The 21,960-nt window shown below is 41.7% G+C and overlaps 1 protein-coding gene across 1 annotated transcript in view; it reads right to left on the bottom strand.

The window, feature by feature from the left end:
- The window catches only part of LOC139554691 (venom phosphodiesterase 1), a 35,027-nt gene that overhangs the window by 10,010 nt on the left and 3,057 nt on the right, over window positions 1-21,960 (bottom strand). The window contains exons 2-19 of the mRNA XM_071367727.1: window positions 19,122-19,209; window positions 18,735-18,869; window positions 16,778-16,903; window positions 16,541-16,601; window positions 16,273-16,370; window positions 16,071-16,150; window positions 13,700-13,819; window positions 13,290-13,399; window positions 13,106-13,171; window positions 12,914-12,986; window positions 9,530-9,638; window positions 9,139-9,267; window positions 9,021-9,052; window positions 7,061-7,188; window positions 6,877-6,946; window positions 5,141-5,228; window positions 3,421-3,593; window positions 2,556-2,601 (exon numbers count right to left, since the gene is read on the bottom strand). Of these exons, the coding sequence (XP_071223828.1) occupies window positions 2,556-2,601; window positions 3,421-3,593; window positions 5,141-5,228; window positions 6,877-6,946; window positions 7,061-7,188; window positions 9,021-9,052; window positions 9,139-9,267; window positions 9,530-9,638; window positions 12,914-12,986; window positions 13,106-13,171; window positions 13,290-13,399; window positions 13,700-13,819; window positions 16,071-16,150; window positions 16,273-16,370; window positions 16,541-16,601; window positions 16,778-16,903; window positions 18,735-18,869; window positions 19,122-19,209 (1,732 nt within the window). The remainder of the gene's footprint in view (window positions 1-2,555; window positions 2,602-3,420; window positions 3,594-5,140; window positions 5,229-6,876; window positions 6,947-7,060; window positions 7,189-9,020; window positions 9,053-9,138; window positions 9,268-9,529; window positions 9,639-12,913; window positions 12,987-13,105; window positions 13,172-13,289; window positions 13,400-13,699; window positions 13,820-16,070; window positions 16,151-16,272; window positions 16,371-16,540; window positions 16,602-16,777; window positions 16,904-18,734; window positions 18,870-19,121; window positions 19,210-21,960) is intronic.

Below are 21,960 nucleotides of genomic sequence, written 5' to 3'. Positions count from 1 at the left end.
CACCCTGTTGTGGGGCGATCAGCCCAAGTCTCTCCAGGTACTCATTGACTCGGGGGCCAATGTGAGTCTCATGGACGTTACCCTTGCGTCCGACCTGGGTATCCCCACTCAACACCTCTCCATTCCCATGGGTGTTAGAGCCCTGGATGGGCGCTCTATAGGCTGGGTCACCCACCAGACCAACCTACGAGTGTCGGGGAATCACAGCGAGACGATCCAATTCCTACTGGTTGAGTCTCCGCAGGTTCCCGTGGTATTGGGATTCTCTTGGCTCCAGCAATACAATCTCTCCATTGACTGGGCTACTGGTGCCATCGTGGGCTGGAGCCCGTCCTGCCACAATCATTGCCTGAAGTCAGCTCTGCCTGCCCCGGGACGTCTTCCTGGGGGCTTGGAAATTGCCCCGGACCTCTCCGCCAGCCCCACGGAGTACCAGGACCCCCGGGAGGGGTTCAGTAAGGCCTGGGCCACTTCACTTCTGCAGCACCGACCGGTATCCAAGAAGGTCAAGCCAGATGCGCTGGCACGCCGCTATAGCCCCGCGGCTACACCCCCGTCCCCCCTGCTCCAAGATCATTAGCTCCTCTGTTGTTCGTCTTCTGTTGCCTGGTACCCTCTGTATACCTCCTACCCTTCCTGTGTTTAGAATTAAAGCCATGTCTCACAGCCCTTTGTCTTCTGTTTCCAAGTTTGTCCTGTCAGCTCCTGTCTTTTCCCAGCCTCTCTTTTTCTCGTCCTCCTGGTTTTTACCCTGAGCCTGTACCTTTGCTCCTACTCTGGATTATCGAGCCCTGCCTGCCTTGACCTGTCGTTTGCCTGCCCCTGTTACAATAAACATTGTTACTTCACACAGTCTGCACTTGGGTCTTACCTTGATACCTGAGAGTTTGAAGTGATTGTGTTAGCTGTGTTGTTGGCTAGCTCATCTGAACAACAGTGTCCTGACGAGTGAGCACGTTTTTTATGCCAGTCAAAATCACGCCTTAATTAGCTCATTGCTATGGATGTATCCAAATAAATGTTACTAGAAAACAGCTTAAACAAATAAAAACGCAGCTACATTGCTGTTATTCTGGCTGCACTTTTTGACTTGACTGTAAGTTAGCCGTAGTTGGCTAGCTAGAAAGCATGGGATAAGAACGTTGCCAGCCAGTATGGCAATGGAACATTTAGAACCAACGACTGGGTCGTGTCCATAAAAAAAAAAAGACTGAACGACTGGGTCTTGTCTCTAGCAACCGAACAGATAGAACGAACGAGCAGCCGGCTTGGGTAGCAACTCTAGATTTGTGTCGGGACTATATCTTGTGGAAGGATGAAATAGTATGAATAAATTCATCAAAATAATGTTTATGAAAATATGACAATCATTATTTGAATATGTTGGTAACCCATTGCATAAAAGTGATAATGCCCTCGAATCCAGTGTTTGGAGGATATATTGGCACGGTTTTCTAACAACACCCATGCCAATATATCCTCCAAACACCGGCTTCTCGGGTATTATCACTTAAATAATGCACGCTCTAGAATGCCCTTCAAGGCAATCAGAAACGGGTATTCAACAATGCCATAGATTTGGTAAAGGAGTCAATGGGATGCAGACGCATTGACCAGATTGGCGCACATTCAACAAATCTGTTCTAACAATGTGGCTATTCTTCAAATCTGTCCTGATTTATGTATTGTAACAGGGCCACAATGTGGTTACTTAAGTCCGATTTGGATATATTTGGCTGCATACCATGTAGAAGTTGTCCCTTTTCAGGTTAAGAAGTGACTGCTAAATGCTAACTTTCGTTCCTATAAGCTGGTTAGCATAGCTAGCATACAGAAATCGATGGTGCTCATTTGCACTTCCAGAATTTAAATTAATTTCTTAATTTCCTTTACTAATGTGTTATACTTTTAGCTAGCAGTGTTCAGCTGTTAGAAGCCAATGGCTAGCAGTGTTCAGCTGTTAGAAGCCAATGGCTAGCAGTGTTCAGCTGTTAGAAGCCAATGGCTAGCAGTGTTCAGCTGTTAGCAGCCAATGGCTAGCAGTTTCTTACTGGCAGTAAAAACGGATGATTGACATCATTTTTTTGAGCCATTACTGAATTATTTAAATCATTTATTTAACAAATCAAACATTACATCTTGTAAACAATTCATGGTAATTCACAGTAACCTCGTAAACATTTCATTTAGTCAGGGCGTTTATTTGAAACAGGCGTTTAATTTGCTGAAATGTGTGCTCTTGTTCGGCTATTAAAAGGGACAGGTGACTATTTCAGACTCTGCTTTTAAATTACGTTTTACGGTATACCACAACCCCCCTTAGTGCTATTATAAACTGGTTACCAACGTAATTAAAACAGTAAAAAGTATTTTGGGGTCAGACCCGTGGTATACCACGGCTTTCAGACAATCAGCATTCAGGGCTCAAACCAACCAGTTTATAATGAAGTATTATTGCTAAACTCAATGTACCATCTGGTATCATAATTGATTGTTAATCATGACAATATTCCGGCAATAATCTGTCCATACTCTCTCTCTCACACAATATTTACCTTCAGCAGCTGTCAGATTCAGACGACTATTTGGATTAGTTACACCCTGGAAAGAAACAAGATATGATGTTGTTATAGATAAGACTGACAATATTGATCCTTTAATTAATTGATTCTTTCATGAATATCAACAACATTGGAGACAGAGACGTTCTATGGTTAGCGTAATTCATATGTGCTTAATATACTGTATAATACCAGCTTCTTATCACTATAGGATTCAGAGGTGTATACTGTAACTTCAAAGCAGCGGTGTAGGCATGGGAGGACCATCGTAAAAAAAAAATAATAATAAAATAAACTTTGTTTGTCATAGATGGACAAGATTAATATGAGATGAAAGGCTAGTTCAAGAAGTCAAGCTATAGAGCTGTGTGATGTCCATATTTTCTCTAAGACTGAACATAGAAATATGTATTTTGCAGTTATAAGGTGAAATGTTATAGTTATTGGTTTTATCATTTGTTTATACTATATTTAGAAAGCATATACGTCATTTCAAGCCTTATTCATACAGTTGTATTGAATAGGACATATGTCATATAACATATTTCATATTTTTATCATATTGTACTGTATACTTGCACTTGTGTCCTCAAAAGTGACTACTACACCTCAGCAATTTATATAAAAAAACTATTCCAGAAAGGTGAGATTTGAACCTTTCTTGGCATATGCAGCATTACTAGATATTGTTTATGGTCCTCTAATGAGAAATAATTACTCTTGGGGATTATATAGATTACATTTTAGATGAACATGCCCTGAGGAATTGAGGCTGTTCTGAGAGCAAAAGGGGGTGCAACTCAATATTTGGAAGGTGTTCCTAATGTTTGGTGTACTCAATGTAAGCAAGGGGTACTACCAGGGAGGTGCATGTGCAGTCCAGGGTATCTGTGGGTTCAAGGATCACCAGAGGGCACTGCCCAGGGGTTGTCTGCTCTGCGGGGTGTATGGGAGTGTGCCAGGGAGTCCTCAGGAGATGGTTCATACTGCCATGGCTTCCATTGTTCTGGGATGGGGAGATCCCCAACACATCTGAAAGGGTTTCACATGGACAATGTTACAATGCACATACTATTCATGTTTGAGATCAAATAAAATGAAATCTTATTTGTCGTTTGTGCAGGATACAACCGGTGTAAAACAGTCCGGTGAAATGCTTACTTACAAGCTCTTCCTCAACAATGCAGTGTTCAAATACCAGGAGTTATATTTTCGTCTGGCGTTAAAGCAGCGCAATTGTCAAACTTCGTCACGTAAAAACTGGCGCTCTGGCATTTCCACACCTTGCGCCAGGTTCAGCTATTTACCTGTCTTACATCAGCTCACTTGTGCTGTGGGAGGGTTGGTAATATGTGAAGTGTGTCCTTAAAAACTAGCACAACAGTGACAATTTCATTTAGCACAAATAGGGAGATTTAAGACTCCACAAAAGCTATTCTTATAAGTAACAATGTTGATTACGGCATGGATTTTGACGGCGGAAGCACAGCCTATTCAGACTTGATGCATAGTGCCCATGGAACAAGAGAGATGTGCTTTTTTGTGCGGTGAATCTACTATTTAGAAACCTAAAAAACGTTGTTTTTGTTAGCATTTTGTTTCATTTGATTAAAAACCCAAAACATCCTCAATCAGGATTGTTTTTTGTCCTGCCCAATGCATTCATTAAGCAGCCAAGACTATCAATAAACGGGTTGGCTCATGAGACCGTTTTGAAATAAATCTTTATCACCAAAGCTTTATTAAACAGATCAAGGGAGCAGTAAAACAGTAAGCGGACATCCCCTTTTGTATCTATGTCTTGTACATTGTTTTAGCCAGCTCCTGTTATTATTTTGGAACCTTTTATCCATAAAAGGTTTCTAAGTGGTCTTCTAGAGAGGCTTTTGCTGTCATGCTTTTGCATTATTCACAATTAACATAGGCCTACCTGCATACTCCATTTCACTTGTATCCATCCCCATTTACAAAGAGCGCCTATTGTACGGTTAGTGGGGTTACCAAAGATGCGCTCCTCCAAACCTATTCAAAATATTCAGTCCCATAATGCAATATCAACGGTGGTATATCTTGATATTGCGAACTAGCCTCACATATAGCCTTCAATACATTTTAAGGGGAGCCTAGTATTTTTTATTTCAGGAGAAATGCGATGCGTAAAGACATGTATAGGCCTATAGGTGAAGCGATTACAATGTTGACTGCCAACACTCCAAACATATTATCAAAAACTGGATGTATATAGTTGTTGCTGTTATTAATTACAGTGGCCTATGCTATTTAATAAACGGATTAGGACGAGAATATTCCGTGGCCCCAGCCGAATTGGAGTTGATGACATCGAAAGACCGTCAATAACCTCCACAACTTGAGACAACCTCATGCAATATTAAGCCATGGAACACGTTGATTGGCCAGTGAATGGTCAAGCCTTCGCCCCGCGTACAACTTACTTATTAATCAAAACCCAGCCCTTTCACAACAAATTCTGCCACTTAATGATGGACTGACAGAAACAATTTCTTGGTTAACACAGACAACTGACACTGTAATTTACTGCTATATTTACTGCTACTCACCACACATGAGATTGTAGAGCTCAATATTGGAGAATGGTTCTATTTCGGTTTTATAATGAAACTTGGGTCCATAGCTTAAGAACATAGCCTGAGGAGAATAAAGAGGGTATTCATCATAGGGTTAAGTTGTCAATTTTCCATCTCTTAAATACAACAATATCAATATACACGGAGTGTAAAAAACATTAGGAACACCCTCCTAATATTGAGTTGCACCCCCTTTTGCACTCAGAACAGCCTCCTCGTGGCATGGTATCTACAAGTTGTCGAAAGCGTTCCATAGAGATGCTGGCCCGTGTTGACTGCAATGCTTCCCACAGTTGTGTCAAGTTGGCTGGATGTCCTTTGGGTGGTGGACCATTATTGATACACTGTGCAGCATTGTGGTTCTTGACACAAACCGGTGCGCCTGGCACCTACTACCATATCCCGTTCAAAAGTACTTCAATCTTTTGTCTTGCCCATTCACCCCCTGATTGGCCCACAAACACAATACATGTCTCTATGTTTAAAAATCCTTATTTAACCTGTCTCTTCCCCTTCAGCTACACTGATTGAAGTGGATTTAACAAGGGACATCAATAAGAGACCATAGCTTTCACCTGGTCAGTCTATGTCATGGAATGAGCAGGTGTTCCTAATGTTTTGTGCACTCAGTGCAAAGATGTGTGTGTATGTACAGTATATCACAAAAGTGAGTACACCCCTCACATTTTTGTAAATATTTGAGTATATCTTTTCATGTGACAACACTGAAGAAATGACACTTTGCTACAATGTAAAGTAGTGAGTGTACAGCTTGTATAACACTGTAAATTTGCTGTCCCCTCAAAATAACTCACACAGCCATTAATGTCTAAACCGCTGGCAACAAAAGTGAGTACACCCCTAATTGAAAACGTCCAAACTGGGCCCAATTAGCCATTTTCCCTCCCCGGTGTCATGTGACTCGTTAGTGTTACAAGGTCTCAGGTGTGAATGGGGAGCAGGTGTGTTAAATTTGGTGTCATAGCTCTCACACTCCCTCATACTGACTGGTCACTGGAAGTTCAACATGGCACCTCATGTCAAACAACTCTGAGGATCTGAAAAAATTATTATTGCTCTACATAAAAATGGCCTGGGCTATAAGAAGATTGCCAAGACCCTGAAACTGAGCTGCAGCATGGTGGCCAAGACCATACAGCGGTTTCACTGGACAGGTTCCACTCAGAACAGGCCTCGCCATGGTCGACCAAAGAAGTTGAGTGCACGTGCTCAGCGTCATATCCAGAGGTTGTCTTTGGGAAATGGACGTATGAGTGCTGCCAGCATTGCTGCAGAGGTTGAAGGGGTGGGGGGTCAGCCTGTCAGTGCTCAGACCATACGCCGTACACTGTATCAAATTGGTCTGCATGGCTGTCGTCCCAGAAGTATTTCTGTCTGTGATAAAGCCCTTTTATGGGGGGAAAAACTCATTCTGATTGTCTGAGCCTGGCTCCCCAGTGGGTGGGCCTATCCCCTCCAAGGCCCACCCATGGCTGTGCCCCTGACTAGTAATGTGATATCCATAGGGTCTAATGAATGTATTTCAATTGACTGATTTCCTTATATTAACTGTAACTCAGTAAAATCGTTGAAATTGTTGCATGTTGTGTTTATATTTTTGTTCAGTATATTTTTTAAACCAATCAAATTAAGTTTGTACTCATTAACTAACTGATTTATTTGAGTAAATGGATCTCCTTCCTACTCACATGCATACTAGCATCATCATTGTCATACCCATGAGCTCCACCTGCACAGAAGGTCAAAGACCCTGGGTATCTATAACATAACACAGAAATATGTAAGAAGCCAACATTTTGCTACATCATGCCCTACTAAAATCCACACCAGGATTATGTTTATAAAGTAGGGTGGAGTTTCTTAAATCGGTACCTCTCGAACAGCCATCCTGGATTGACTATCACGCTGACGTCCTCAATGCGTCTACTGTTTGCATAGTGGAACCGCTTGGGCAGATGGTTTTTCAGGTAAGCCTTGACCTTCTGACCGTTCTTCTTGCACTGGAATCCCAAGAAAACAACATAATGTTTTTGATCAATCACTAGGTTTCTATAACAGATACAGTATTAGGGACAAAACATTATGGGACTGAATACAAACAACATACAGTGGGGAGAACAAGTATTTGATACACTGCCGATTTTGCAGGTTTTCCTACTTACAAAGCATGTAGAGGTCTGTCATTTTTATCATAGGTACACTTCAACTGTGAGAGACGGAATCTAAAACAAAAATCCAGAAAATCACATTGTATGATTTTTAAGTAATTAATTTGCATTTTATTGCATGACATAAGTATTTGATCACCTACCAACCAGTAAGAATTCCGGCTCTCACAGACCTGTTAGTTTTTCTTTAAGAAGCCCTCCTGTTCTCCACTCATTACCTGTATTAACTGCACCTGTTTGAACTCGTTACCTGTATAAAAGACACCTGTCCACACACTCAATCAAACAGACTCCAACCTCTCCACAATGGCCAAGACCAGAGAGCTGTGTAAGGACATCAGGGATAAATTGTAGACCTGTACAAGGCTGGGATGGGCTACAGGACAATAGGCAAGCAGCTTGGTGAGAAGGCAACAACTGTTGGCACAATTATTAGAAAATGGAAGAAGTTCAAGATGACGGTCAATCACCCTCGGTCTGGGGCTCCATGCAAGATCTCACCTCGTGGGGCATCAATGATCATGAGGAATGTGAGGCATCAGCCCAGAACTACACGGCAGGACCTGGTCAATGACCTGAAGAGAGCTGGGACCACAGTCTCAAAGAAAACCATTAGTAACACACTACGCCGTCATGGATTAAAATCCTGCAGCGCACGCAAGGTCCCCCTGCTCAAGCCAGCGCATGTCCAGGCCCGTCTGAAGTTTGCCAATGACCATCTGGATGATCCAGAGGAGGAATGGGAGAAGGTCATGTGGTCTGATGAGACAAAAATAGAGCTTTTTGCTCTAAACTCCACTCGCCGTGTTTGGAGGAATAGAAGGATGAGTACAACCCCAAGAACACCATCCCAACCGTGAAGCATGGAGGTGGAAACATCATTCTTTGGGGATGCTTTTCTGCAAAGGGGACAGGACGACTGCACCGTATTGAGGGGAGGATGGATGGGGCCATGTATCGCGAGATCTTGACCAACAACCTCCTTCCCTCAGTAAGAGCATTGAAGATGGGTCGTGGCTGGGTCTTCCAGCATGACAACGACCCGAAACACACAGCCAGGGCAACTAAGGAGTGGCTCCGTAAGAAGCATCTCAAGGTCCTGGAGTGGCCTAGCCAGTCTCCAGACCTGAACCCAATAGAAAATCTTTGGAGGGAGCCGAAAGTCCGTATTGCCCAGCGACAGCCCCGAAACCTGAAGGATCTGGAGAAGGTCTGTATGGAGGAGTGGGCCAAAATCCCTGCTGCAGTGTGTGCAAACCTGGTCAAGAACTACAGGAAACGTATGATCTCTGTAATTGCAAACTAAGGTTTCTGTACCAAATATTCAGTTCTGCTTTTCTGATGTATCAAATACTTATGTCATGCAATAAAATGCAAATTAATTACTTAAAAATCATACAAAGTGATTTTCTGGATTTTTGTTTTAGATTCCTTCTCTCACAGTTGAAGTGTACCTATGATAAAAATTACAGACCTCTACATGCTTTGTAAGTAGGAAAACCTGCAAAATCGTCAGTGTATCAAATACTTGTTCTCCCCACTGTATGAACATCTTCAGTTTGCCTAAACATTTGATTATTCCTCAATTGGAGCATTTCCAGTCAATATGGCAGTCACGGCTAGTTTAAATCAAGGTGAATGATTTATTGTAGCTTCTTACTCACCGTCATGTTGGCTACAAGTTGGGCCGAGTCCACTGTCAAAGGAAACAACAGGAATATGTCATTTTTATTGCGATACAAAGAAAGGGTACATTTTCTACATGTTTGGTCTTACACTCACAGGGTTGGTTTTTGTCATTGGATCTAATTCTCCCAAATGGTCCCTCGTAGACATATAGATCACGAACATTTTCCACCTGGAGTAGATCCTGGAGGACTTCCTTCCTGTCACAACTTGTGTCCTCCATACCTATTGGTGTAGCCCAATAAAGTTTTTGTTGAAGTTTCCACACAAACTTATTTGTACAGCCTTGAACTATTAAGCCACAACACGAGTACAACAATGCTCACTATTTTTTCATGTTTGTAGACTAATTCCATATTATTCTAAATACGTTACATTTTTAGATATACTAGGTCTATGGGAAAGAGGTCCATTTGCTGTCCAGATGTCAGATTTGTGGAGGTAAAGGGCGAATACATTTGATTCCTTTGATTTATTAGCCTCCTACCGTGGTCCGCTACGATGATGATGTTGAGACACTGATGCAGGTTCAGCTGTTTGAGTCCGTTCATCAGTTGACCAATGACCTTGTCCACTCCCGTGAGAGCCTCGATCAACTGAAATACAGTGAGAAACTTGTGAGACTGTTATATCTGTGACTGTAGTCTTCAATGACCAATCAAACCTTGATTATTGTTAAGTACCAGTCTATTTACAAAAAGTAAACACACTTTGACGTGATTTATGCATGATTATATGAAAACAAATGTTGAGTTCTATAAAAAAAATAACTATGTAATTTTCTCTTGGGGTTACTACAATATGTAAATGTCATTAGATCATAACTTTGCATCATGATGATTTTACAATATGTTTGCATTTATAAGGCAACTGATTTGAAGGGGCCTTTTCAATGGAGAAAAAGTATGCCCAACTTAATTTTCAATGGCACCATTTGTTCACATGTGAGCAAGACATTGAACTTTCACCTTTTGGTGAGCACTTTCATTTGGCGGTCAGCATTGAATCTAAGCCATGTGTTTTGTATACAGTGGTCATGGATATGTATACAGCGGTCATGGATCAAAATCATTCAGTGGGTTGCTCTGTCTATCAAATCAAATATTTTTTGTCACATGCACTGAAAACAACAGGTACCTTACAGTGAAATGCTTACTTACAAGCCCTTAACCAATTTATTTTATTTAACCTTCATTTAACTAGGCAAATCAGTTAAAAACAAATTCCTATTTACAATGAAGGCCTACCCCGGCCAAACCCGGACGACACTTGGCCAATTGTGCGCCGCCCTATGGCACTCCCAATCACGGCCGGATGTGATTCAACCTGGATTCGAACCAGTGGGGGGCTTAGAACCAGGGGCTTAGATTGAGATGCAGTGCCTTAGACCGCTGTGCCACTCGGGAGGCCAAAACCAACAATGCAGTTTTAAGAAAAATAAGTGTTAAGTAGAAAACAGATTAGTAAAAAATAAAAATAAAAAATAATTAAAGAGCAGGAGTAAAATAACAGTAGCGAGGATATATACAGGGAGAACCGGTATAGAGTCAGTGTGTGGGGGCACAGGTTAGTCGAGGTAATTGAGGTAATATGTACATGTAGATAGAGTTAAAGTGACTATGCATAGATAATAAACAGAGAGTAGCAGCAGCGTAAAAGAGGGGGGCAATGCAAATAGTCTGGGTAGCCATTTGAATAGCTGTTCAGGAGTCTTATTGATTGGGGGTAGAAGCTGTTAAGAAGCCTTTTGGACCTAGACTTGGCGCTCTGGTACCGGTTTCCGTGTGGTAGCAGAGAGAACAGTCTATGACTTGGGTGGCTGGAGTCTTTGACAGTTTTTAGGGCCTTCCTCTGACACCGCCTGGTATTGAGGTCCTGGAAGGCAGGAAGCTTGGCCCCGATGATGTACTGGGCCATACGCACTACCCTCTGTAGTGCCTTGCGGTCGGAGGCTGAGCAGTTGCCATACCAGGTGGTGATGCAACCAGTCAGGATGCTCTCGATGGGGCAGATGTAGAACTTTTTGAGGATCTGAGGATCCATGCCAAATCTTTTTAGTCTCCTGAGGGGGAATAGGCTTTGTCATGCCCTCTTCACTGTCTCTTCACTGACTGTCTTGGTGTGTTCGGACCATGATAGTTTGTTGGTGATGTGGACACAAAGGAACTTGAAGCTCTCTATCTGCTCCACTACAGCCCCGTCGATGAGAATGGGGGCGTGCTCAGTCCTCCTTTTCCTGTAGTCCACAATAATCTCCTTTGTCTTGATCACGTTGAGGGAGAGGCTGTTATTCTGGCACCACACGGCCAGGTCTCTGACCTCCTCCCTATAGGCTGTCTCATCGTTGTCGGTGATCAGGCCTACCACTGTTGTCGTCAGCAAACTTAATGATGGTGTTGGAGTCATGCCTGGCCATGCAGTCATGAGTGAACAGGGAGTACAGGAGGGGACTGAGCATGCACCCCTGAGGGACCCCCGTGTTGAGGATCAGCGTGGTGGATGTGTTGTTACCTACCCTTACCACTTGGGGACGGCCCATCAGGAAGTCCAGGATCCAGTCGCAGAGGGAGGTGTATAGTCCCAGGGTCCTTAGTGAAGAGCTTTGAGGGCACCACTATGGTGTTGAACGCTGAGCTGTAGTCAATGAGTAGCATTTCCACATAGGTGTTCCTTTTGTCCAGGTGGGAAAGGGCAGTGTGGAATGCAATCTATATTGCATCATCTGTTGATCTGTTGGGGCAGTATGCAAATTGGAGTGGGTCTAGTTTTTCTGGGATAATGGTGTTGATGTGAGCCATGACCAGTCTTTCAAAGCATTTCATGGCTACAGATGTGAGTGCCACGGGTCGGTAGGTATTTTGGCAGGTTACCTTAGTGCTCTTGGGCACAGGGACTATGGTGGTCTGCTTGAAGCATGTTGGTATTACAGACTCAGTCAGGGACAGGTTGAAAATGTCAGTGAAGACACTTGCCATATGTTGTGTAAATGTTATGTCAGGGGTTGATAGTGGTGCTATAAAAGCATGTTAAAAGCAGTTACGAGAACAAAAACAAAGGGTAGTTTCGACACATTCCTGACCTAAACACAAGAAGTGAGCCTTTTTGGATTACATTACGTAACAACAAAGCAGTACATCATGACCTTTTGCTGTTTTGTCCTCGACAGGAATCGAACAACACCTTTGAGGTGGCAGCCTTAATGCTTGACTGAAATAGGTGCCAGTACTCATTTTGTGTGCTGGTACTGTTTCTATTTAGGTGCAGGAACTCTGCAGTAGTGTTAATTCTAATATTAGTTATTTTGTCATTTTGGTTATTTTATTAATAAAGATTTATGGACCATTTCATCAAAGTACTTCAGAGCGTCTGAAGTGTATCTTATTAATGCGAGAGCTTTGGACTATAAAGTTCTATCAGAAAAAAATATTATTCTGAGATAATTAGCTTTAATGTTCCGGACTCTCATTGGTTTGAATGGTGTCAACAATTTCTTGTATTCTTTTGAACTTAACAACATGAATTGTTGCATTTAGAGTACTTTATAGGTAGAGAACATTGAACAGAACAAGGCTATGTCAATAACAACATATATATTTTTTTTTTATGCAGATATAGCTTTATTGTCCCAAGCTCTCGAATGGTAGATACAGTATAAGCTTAACAATCCAGAACCTGCTTTGACCTGCAGGTTGTTGTAAGGTTGTTGCACCAGAGGTATTTCAATGATCTGAGAACACAGGGCAGGAGAAAGCAATATGGTGGACAGAAACCAGTTTTTTGCCCTTCGCCTCTCAAGGTATTTCAGTTAATTGCATATGAAATAACTTCAGACTAATGAGATGCATCCTGGTTGTTTTCCTATTGACCTTACCCCTCCACTGACAGGACCAAAGCTGTGCCCCGACTTGTCCGGCTCCTCGAGGTACAACGTGAAGAAATCTGGCCTGCAGGGACAACAATTGTTATACACCACGACATTATACACAATGCACTTTAGGCTTGAATGTCTCTGATAAAGGCTTGCTAGTAGCTGGGATGCCTCTAACTTAAATGGGGGATTTACCTCTCATTATCTGGCAACTGTAGCCACTTCAGGAGTGTGAAGACCCTCTCCTCAAAAGGTATTTTTCTGAAATGAAATTAAAGGCATGACAATAGAAAATGACAGTTCTTATCATCCAAGGGCAATAAAGCTATCGGTCTATTCATATATGAGAAACAAGATAATTTATTCCTGATTATATTACCCGTTGTAGTCTTCGTTGATGTCTGGGAAACTGCCATTGATTTTGACATCTGAGCCAGGCCAGAAATACGTCCCTGCTCTCAGTCCTTGGTAACTGGCAGTGTGCCAAATCTACAATGACAAGGTTATGAGCGAGAATATTTTCGAATCACTCCTCAGTACTGATCGAAGTATTCTGTTGAGCAGAGAGTTGTGTTATTTTGTGAACTACAGCAACACACGTAAATGCACAACACACAATGAAAAATAAATATTGACGTCAGGCTGACTTTCAACGCTATGGTCAAAAGATGGCAGTAGGCCCCGTATCTGACTGTGGGAAACCAAATAAAAGTATTCTTATCTTGCTTATTTAGCTCTCTAAAGGTCTCAATGTGAATGGCAAAGCAGGAAGCAGGAGGGTGGACTCACCGGCTGACCAAGGTACCATCTGGGGTTGGACTTCTCATCGTTTGACAGACTGAAGGAAGCGTCGAACACAGGGTCATACATCTTGTTGTCAACCAGCCCGTGGGACTCGGAGTACATGCCCTAAAGATGACACAGTGGACATTTTGTGAAGAATACAAAATTAATGACACAGTTTTGGTAATGACACAAACTGCTGCATATTTTTTATTTCTTATACAGTTGAAGTCAGAAGTTTACATACACCTTAGCCAAATTGATACAGATCAGTTTCACAATTCCTGACATTTAATCCTAGTAAAAATTCCCTGTCTTAGGTCAGTTAGGATCACCACTTTATTTAAAGAATGTGAAATGTCAGAATAATAGTAGAGAGAACGATTTATTTCAGCTTTTATTTCTTTCATCACATTCCCAGTGGGGCAAAAGTTTACATACACTCAATTAGTATTTGGTAGCATTGCCTTTAAATTATTTAACTTGGGTCAAACGTTTGGGTAGCCTTCCATAAGCTTCCCACAATAAGTTGGGTGAATTTTGGCCCATTCCTCCTGACAGAGCTGGTGTAACTGAGTCAGGTTTGTAGACCTCCTTGCTCGCACACGCTTTTTCAGTTCTGCCCACAAATTTTCTATAGCATTGAGGTCAGGGCTTTGTGATGGCCACTCCAATACCTTGACTTTCTTGTCTTTAAGCCATTTTGCCACAACTTTGGAAGTATGCTTGGAGTCATTGACCATTTAGAAGACCCATTTGCGACCAAGCTTTAACTTCCTGACTGATGTCTTGAGATGTTGCTTCAATATAGCCACATCATTTTCCTACCTCATGATGCCATCTATTTTGTGAAGTGCACCAGTCCCTCCTGCAGCAAAGCACCCCCACAACATGATGCTGCCACACACGTCCTTCACGGTTGGGATGGTGTTCTTCGGCTTGCAAGCATCCCCCTTTTTCCTCCAAATATAACGATGGTCATTATGGCCAAACAGTTCTATTTTTGTTTCATCAGACCAGAGGATATTTCTCCAAAAAGATCCATCTTTGTCAGCATCTACAGTTGCAAACCGTAGTCTGGCATTTTTTATGGCGGTTTTGGAGTAGTGGCATCTTCTTTGCTGAGTGGCCTTTCAGGTTATGTCGATATAGGACTCGTTTTACTGTGGATATAGATACTTTTGTACCTGTTTTCTCCAGCATCTTCATAAGGTCCTTTGCTGTTGTTCTGGGTGTCACGATCGTCGTAACTTTGAAGAAGAGTGGACCAAGGCGCAGCGTGATAGAAAGACATCTTCTTTTATTATGAAGACGAACAAACGAACAAAACAACAAACAGACGACCGTGAAGCTATTCAAACAAAATAGTGCTGACACTAAACACTACACATAGACAATTACCCACAATAGCCTAATGCCTATGGCTGCCTTAAATATGGCTCCCAATCAGAGACAATGAAAGACAGCTGTCTCTGAGAACCATTCAGGCAACCATAGACTTACCTAGACACCTACACTGAACACAACCCCATAACCTCTACAAAACCCCCTATACAATACAACCACCCAAGACGAGACAAATAGACACAAACATCCCCCCTGTCACACCCTGACCTAACCAAAATATTACAGAAAACAAAGAATACTAAGGCCAGGGCGTGACACTGGGATTGATTTGCACTTTTCGCACCAAAGTACATTCATCTTTAGGAGACAGAACGCGTCTCCTTCCTGAGCGGTATGACAGCTGCGTGGTCCCATGGTGTTTATACTTGCGTACTATTGTTTGTACAGATGAACGTGGTACCTTCAGGCGTTTGGAAATTGCTCCCAAGTATGAACCAGACTTCTGAGGTCTTGGCTGATTTCTTTTGATTTTCCCCTAATGTCAAGCAAAGAGGCACTGCGTTTGAAGGTAGGCCTTGAAATACATCCATAGGTACACCTCCAATTGACTCAAATGATGTTAATTAGCCTATCAGAAGCTTCTAAAGTCATGACATAATTTTCTGGAATTTTCCAAGCTGTTTAAAGGCACAGTCAACTTAGTGTATGTAAACTTCTGACCCACCGGAATTGTGATACTGTGAATTATAAGTGAAATAATCTGTCTGTAAACAATTGTTGGAAAAATGATTTGTGGCATGCACAAAGTAGATGTCCTAACCGACTTGCCAAAACTATAGTTTGTTCACAAGAAATGTGTGGAGTGGTTGATAAACAAGTTTTAATGACTCCAACCTAAGTGTATGTAAACTTCCGACTTCAACTGTATATTTGATATCCCCTTTTTGGCTGATATACAATTCTGTGGGTCTTTAAAAATGCCTGTCATTGTGCATAACAATGGGTTTGTGTGTGAGGATATGAGGCTAACCGTGGCAATGGTGTAGTGATTAGGGAAGGTAATGCTGGGGAACACAGGCTGCATGTAAGGTGCAGAGGTGCCACAGGTTCCTGTTAGAGGGATAAGGACAAAGATGAGCCCTTATGTGCAAGCCCATTGGTATGGTTAAGGCAGTTGAATAGGGATGATGGCACAAACTGATCCCATCTGACAAAGGGATGATGGGACTCACTCAGTTTGTCCAGGACGGGGATGAGGGAACTCCATGTTTGTTGATACTCTGCTCTCAAGCCGTCCAGTGAGATGAGGAGCAGCGGCTGCAGTTTAAAGCTAAGGGTAAAAATATAGATTTTAGAAACATTTAGAAAATATGTAGAATTTTACATTTTACATTTAGTTTAGTAATTCAGGTAGATATTGAAGCCTTTTCTAATCATCTTGGCATTCTTGTTTTTTTCAGAAAAACAATTTTGTGCATTCCTTAATGCGCTAAACCATACTTCGCTGGACATTTAGGGCTCGTCAAATCCACACAGTCATCTGCCACCCATTCTGTCTCTCCTTCATTTATGGGAAAACAAGTACAAGTGAGAAAATTGAAGGAAAAAAATAATTTCATCATTTCAAATCAAGTGTTCTTCCAAATCTGTCTCAATGCAAACATTTGAGCTATTGAGGATACATGGATACATGGTAATGTGTACATTGACGTGTACATTTCATAAAGTTCTTCTCACCTTGACAGACATGTTTGAAGTTGGTACAACAGTCACCAGCACCCAGGCAGTCGTCAGAGCAGTGGCACCTGCTCTCCGCCAACCTCGTTTCTCCACAGCGCAGTTTGGTGCACTCCCATTGTTGAGCTGTTGGATTAAACCATTAGAAGTGGTGAAGCTAGCTAAACCATAATAAGCTGACATGTGAACAAGGTAACAATTCTGTCATCAAAGTTCAGTCTTTTCTTAGTTTAATAAAGTGGTAGACTTGAACCCTATTGGTCATAATATGCTATCATAAAAAATTCTACAACATGACAACACCCAGTGGCGGTCGGTGCCGTTTATGATGAGGGAGGAAGTTTTTTTTTTCATGAGCATGACCTTATTTCTATTACAGCGTATTGAATGACTGTCATTCATATTCTATTCACCCAGCTCAATGTAACATCGATAGGTTTAGGCTACTACATAATACTCAAATTTTCACTATAATATCATGAGGTTGCTAAAAACCTAGCCTATGAATGAAAGCTTACAACGTAGGTGCACACAGGTCAGGAGAAACATGTGAGGCCTTGCACACTCTTGCCTGCATCTAGCTGGTAAAGAGGGTGTAATTATTAGTCCAACAGTTGCAAACGAGAGTTCAGATATGTTCATCCCTGTTTTGTTCTGTTTGCTTCCGTTTAAGAAACGTTTTTCAACAGAATTGGCGGAATGAATACAACCCGCTAAACACAGTTCACTTTCATAGCAGCCACATTGTACTCCTTCTCGCATCTATTCACTCTCCTCCTCTCACCTTGTCCCGTCGTTTGTGGACTTCAATGCACAACACATCAGCTGTATGTGACCAGGTGAAAAAAACTCATTCTCTAATTCATTCTCTAATCCTTTGATTGGGTGGACAACATGTCAGTTCATGCTACTAGAACTCTGATAGGTTGGAGGATGTCCTCCGGAAGTTGTCATAATTACTGTGTAAGTCTATAGAAGGGGGTGAGAACCATAAGCCTCCTAGGATTTGTATTGAAGTCAATATATCCAGAGGAGAACGGAAGCTAACTGTCCTCCGGCTAAATCATGGTGCTACCCTACAGAGTGCTGTTGAGGTGTAATGGCTTTCTTCCTGGGATGAAGGAGAGGACCAAAATGCAGCGCGGCTAGTGTGCAACATGATTTAATAAAGAATAGACAATAACGTGAACACTATACAAAATACAAAATAACAAATGTGAAAACCGAGACAGTCCTATCTGGTGCAGAACACAAAGACAGAAGACAACCACCCACAATCCCCAACACAAAACAAGCCACCTATATATGATTCTCAATCAGGGACAACGATTGACAGCTGCCTCTGATTGAGAACCATATTAGGCTGAACACAGAAACAGACAAACTAGACACACAACATAGAATGCCCACCCAGCTCACGTCCTGACCAACACTAAAACAAGCACATGAGGCTACTGCAGACTTTCATTGCAAAACTGTGTTTTTCATTGCAAAACAATTATTTGGTGACGTGAATATATTTAGTTTAGTTTTATCTAAACTAAATATATTAAATTTTTATGAAATTCACTGAGGAGGATTGTCCTCCCCTTCCTCCTCTGAGGAGCCTCCACTGATAACACCATACTTTTCAAAGGTATTCATATCAGTATGCCAATGTATGAGTTCAATTTGTGAGGACATTCAGTGGGTGATATAGGGCAGGGGTTCCCAAACTTTTTCACTCCGGGTCCCTGTTCCAGCATTGGGTAATCCCGCGCCCCAAATTTCTGACAAGTTATAAATAGCTTTCTAAGGTATGCAATGACTAACATGGCAAGAGGAACTGAGAATGCACTATGCAATTTCGAAATTGCACCTTGTGCATTCTACTATTACTGCCCCCCCCCGCCCCCGCTAGGTGGCGCGCCCCACAGTTTGGGAACCACTGATGTAATTTACAGTAAACATGGCTCACTTGGTTGGAAACAGGTGTCCTGAAAGTCATAGCAACAGTTATTGTTGATGACACACTGAGTATCACAGCGACAGCCTGGTGTCTCATCGTCGAAGGGCTCGTAGCATCTGTTCTTGCAGGAGGTAGTGGGAACCACTGGAACACATGAAGGTACATTGAGCACTTCCAGTGTATTTCACAGGTGCAGCTTATACAGTAGAACAGGGGGCACCAACTGATCAGGGGGCCAAATCCGGCCCACGAGCCAATTTGATTTGGCACACCAAGGTAGTCTTTGTTTTATTGTTGAAGTGGTGATATCAAATATCACATATAATTGTAATTATACATATTGTGGTTGTGTATGTGATTTTTTTACAGAATATGCTCCAATAAGAAATAGTGTACCTTTGTTTCGACAGTCCTCTAGTTGTAAACCAAGCCCCAGTCCGAGCCCTAGGATTATGGTGACCATGGAGATCGCCAAAGCACCTATCTACACATACAGACACACACAGACACATACATGCGTGTAAGCGCGTACACACACACACGCACACACACACACACACACACACACAAACATACACACACAGTATAAGTACAAGTATCAACCACAAAGACACTAGTTGTACTATTTTCTAATACAAAATGTTTTTGAAAAAAGGGCATCCCATTTACTGTGGTATACCAAGACGGTAACACTTTACAATGTTCCATTTGTAAAGGGTTTATAAAGGGTTTGTAATTACGATACTAACACTTATTTAATCATTTTTAAATGCATTATTAACCATTAATAAATGGGTTATAACAAATTAGTCAAAATAGTGCTTGCCAAAAAGTGAGCCACTATTTACCTCCAGCTATTAACCATTTATAAATGCTCTTCCAAATGCGTATACTATTGAACCCTTATGTATCATCATGCAACCTTATTTTCAATGGTTGCACAGTTAACTATAGTCATTTTCTCACTTTTGGGTGTGATGCATTGTTGCCCTGTCCCAGGAACAGAAGAGGTTGGTTTTCAGACCAACGGTCAACTCCCATGATGTGTCTTTCCCCCACGTTTGAAACCCTGATGATGCATTGGTACATATATTTAAGGACTCATCTGAAGAGACCTCATCTGAAGATCTCAAGCCATATTACTGGTGTGGTTCGCTGGTTTCTGAAAAATGTCCCCTACTTTGTGAGATCTGGCCATCTGTGAAACGTGCTTGAAATAAAGATGACCTGGAACGTGTCCAGAATGTTGTGTTGGCACTGACATTATGTGACAGTGCGTAATGAAGAATCATGATGGACGTGGCTATGAGAAGTGTGCAAAGTCCAGACAGAAGAGATTACATGAAATAATCATTGGTAATCATTGGTTTCTCATTTGCAACTGCGACCTGGCCAAGGTAAAGCAAAGCAGTTCGACACATACAACAACACAGAGTTACATGTTAAACACTGGCTATTATTAGTTTTAGCTTGCAGTGGTTAACATAACTAGCTAAGGCTAAATGGTGAGAATCATGATGATGATATCCAAGCACGACTCCAACACCATCATTAAGTTTGCCGACGACACAACGGAGGTAGGCCTGATCACCGACAACGATGAGACAGCCTATAGGGAGGAGCTCAGAGACCTGGCAGTGTGGTGCCAGGACAACAACCTCTCCCTCAACAAGATCAAGACAAAGGAGATGATTGTGGACTTCAAGAAAAGGAGGGACGAGCACACCCCATTCTCATCGTCAGGGCTGTAGTGGAGCAGGTAGAGAGCTTCAAGTTCCTTTGTGTCCACATCACCAACAAACTATCATGGTCCAAACATATCAAGACAATCGTGAAGAGGGCACGACAACACCTATTCCCCCTCAGGAGACTGAAAAGATTTGGCATGGGTCCTCAGATCCTCAAAAAGTTCTACAGCTGCACCATCGAGACCTTCCTGACTGGTTGCATGACTGCCTGGTATGGCAACTGCTCGGCCTCCGACTGCAAGGCACTACAGGGGGTAGTGCGTATGGCCCAGTACATCACTGGGGCCAAGCTTCCTGCCATCCAGGACCTCAGAGGAAGGCCCTAAAACCCAATGGAATCTGTTTTTCTTCAATATAGCCACGCAGCACACTGAACATCCCCTGTGCCGTTTCATGCTCGCGACCCCATTTTCATATCAGGGAACCCCACATGGGGTTGTGACCCTTAGTTTAGGAACCGCTATAGTAGAGTAATGTAGCTATTATCTATGCTAAATTGTCATAAATTCCTCTTATCTCCCAAACATTCCCATAAGGTCTGCGACTTCAGGATGGGAAAATGCTTAACAAGAAAGAAACGGATGAAGACAGAATGAGACCCTATGTGGTATTTTAAATAATTAATCTGTCAATTTCTCTTCTGATTTGTAATGTTAAAAAGGGGAGAAAAAGACACCCCTGTTTATCTGAATTAGATAGGCTACTCACTATTCCAATGATAGGCTACAGATTTGAGTCACTGCAATTAAAATTGTTTTCCCAATGTATCCTTCTATTCAATTATTTTTTTTTTCTTACTATGTATTGCAGGTTTGAGGAGATTACTGTATATACTGTTAGAAATGTTTGTAACAACATGAATAAATGGCCAGAAGTTTTCTACTTTCTTTTAAGCAATTTAATGTTTTTAAGTTATAAATACTGGTAGGCCTAACTCGTGAATAAATGGTCAGTATGTTTCCACTTTCTTTAAAGTTTATAGATCTGTCATTCTCATTGAAAGCAAGTCTAAGAAGTGATAGATCTGTTTTTATGTGTGCTATTTCAATGCTTCCTGTTCTTATGTTTCATGTCTTTTACTTTCAGTTTTGTACACCAGCTTCAAACAGCTGAAAATACAATATATTTGGTTATGGAAAATATATTTCATAGCGGTTTAGATGGTACAATGATTCTCTACACAATGACTGCTTGTTTTGTTACATAAACTGAAATGTGTCTAACTATTTGAATTTTAGCAACCAGGAAATGGTGGAGCAATATTGCAACTTTAAAAGTATTTTTTGATAACTTAGTTATAAATGTTTACAGGCCTGTTGTTTAAGAAACATGATACTTTTAGCAGTTATACATGTTGATAACTCAGTTATAAATGTTTATAGGTCTGTCACCTTTAAAATAAGGTATACTTTTAGCAGTTATACATGTGGGTAAATCATTTATAGATGATTTGAGAGTTCAGTCAGAAGTTAGACATACTTATAGAC

This window comes from Salvelinus alpinus, chromosome 26, assembly GCF_045679555.1.
Source record: "Salvelinus alpinus chromosome 26, SLU_Salpinus.1, whole genome shotgun sequence".
NCBI classification, from domain to species: Eukaryota; Metazoa; Chordata; class Actinopteri; order Salmoniformes; family Salmonidae; genus Salvelinus; species Salvelinus alpinus.
The sequence above is the reverse complement of the archived record's forward strand: the minus strand, read 5'-3'. Positions and strand labels throughout refer to the sequence as shown.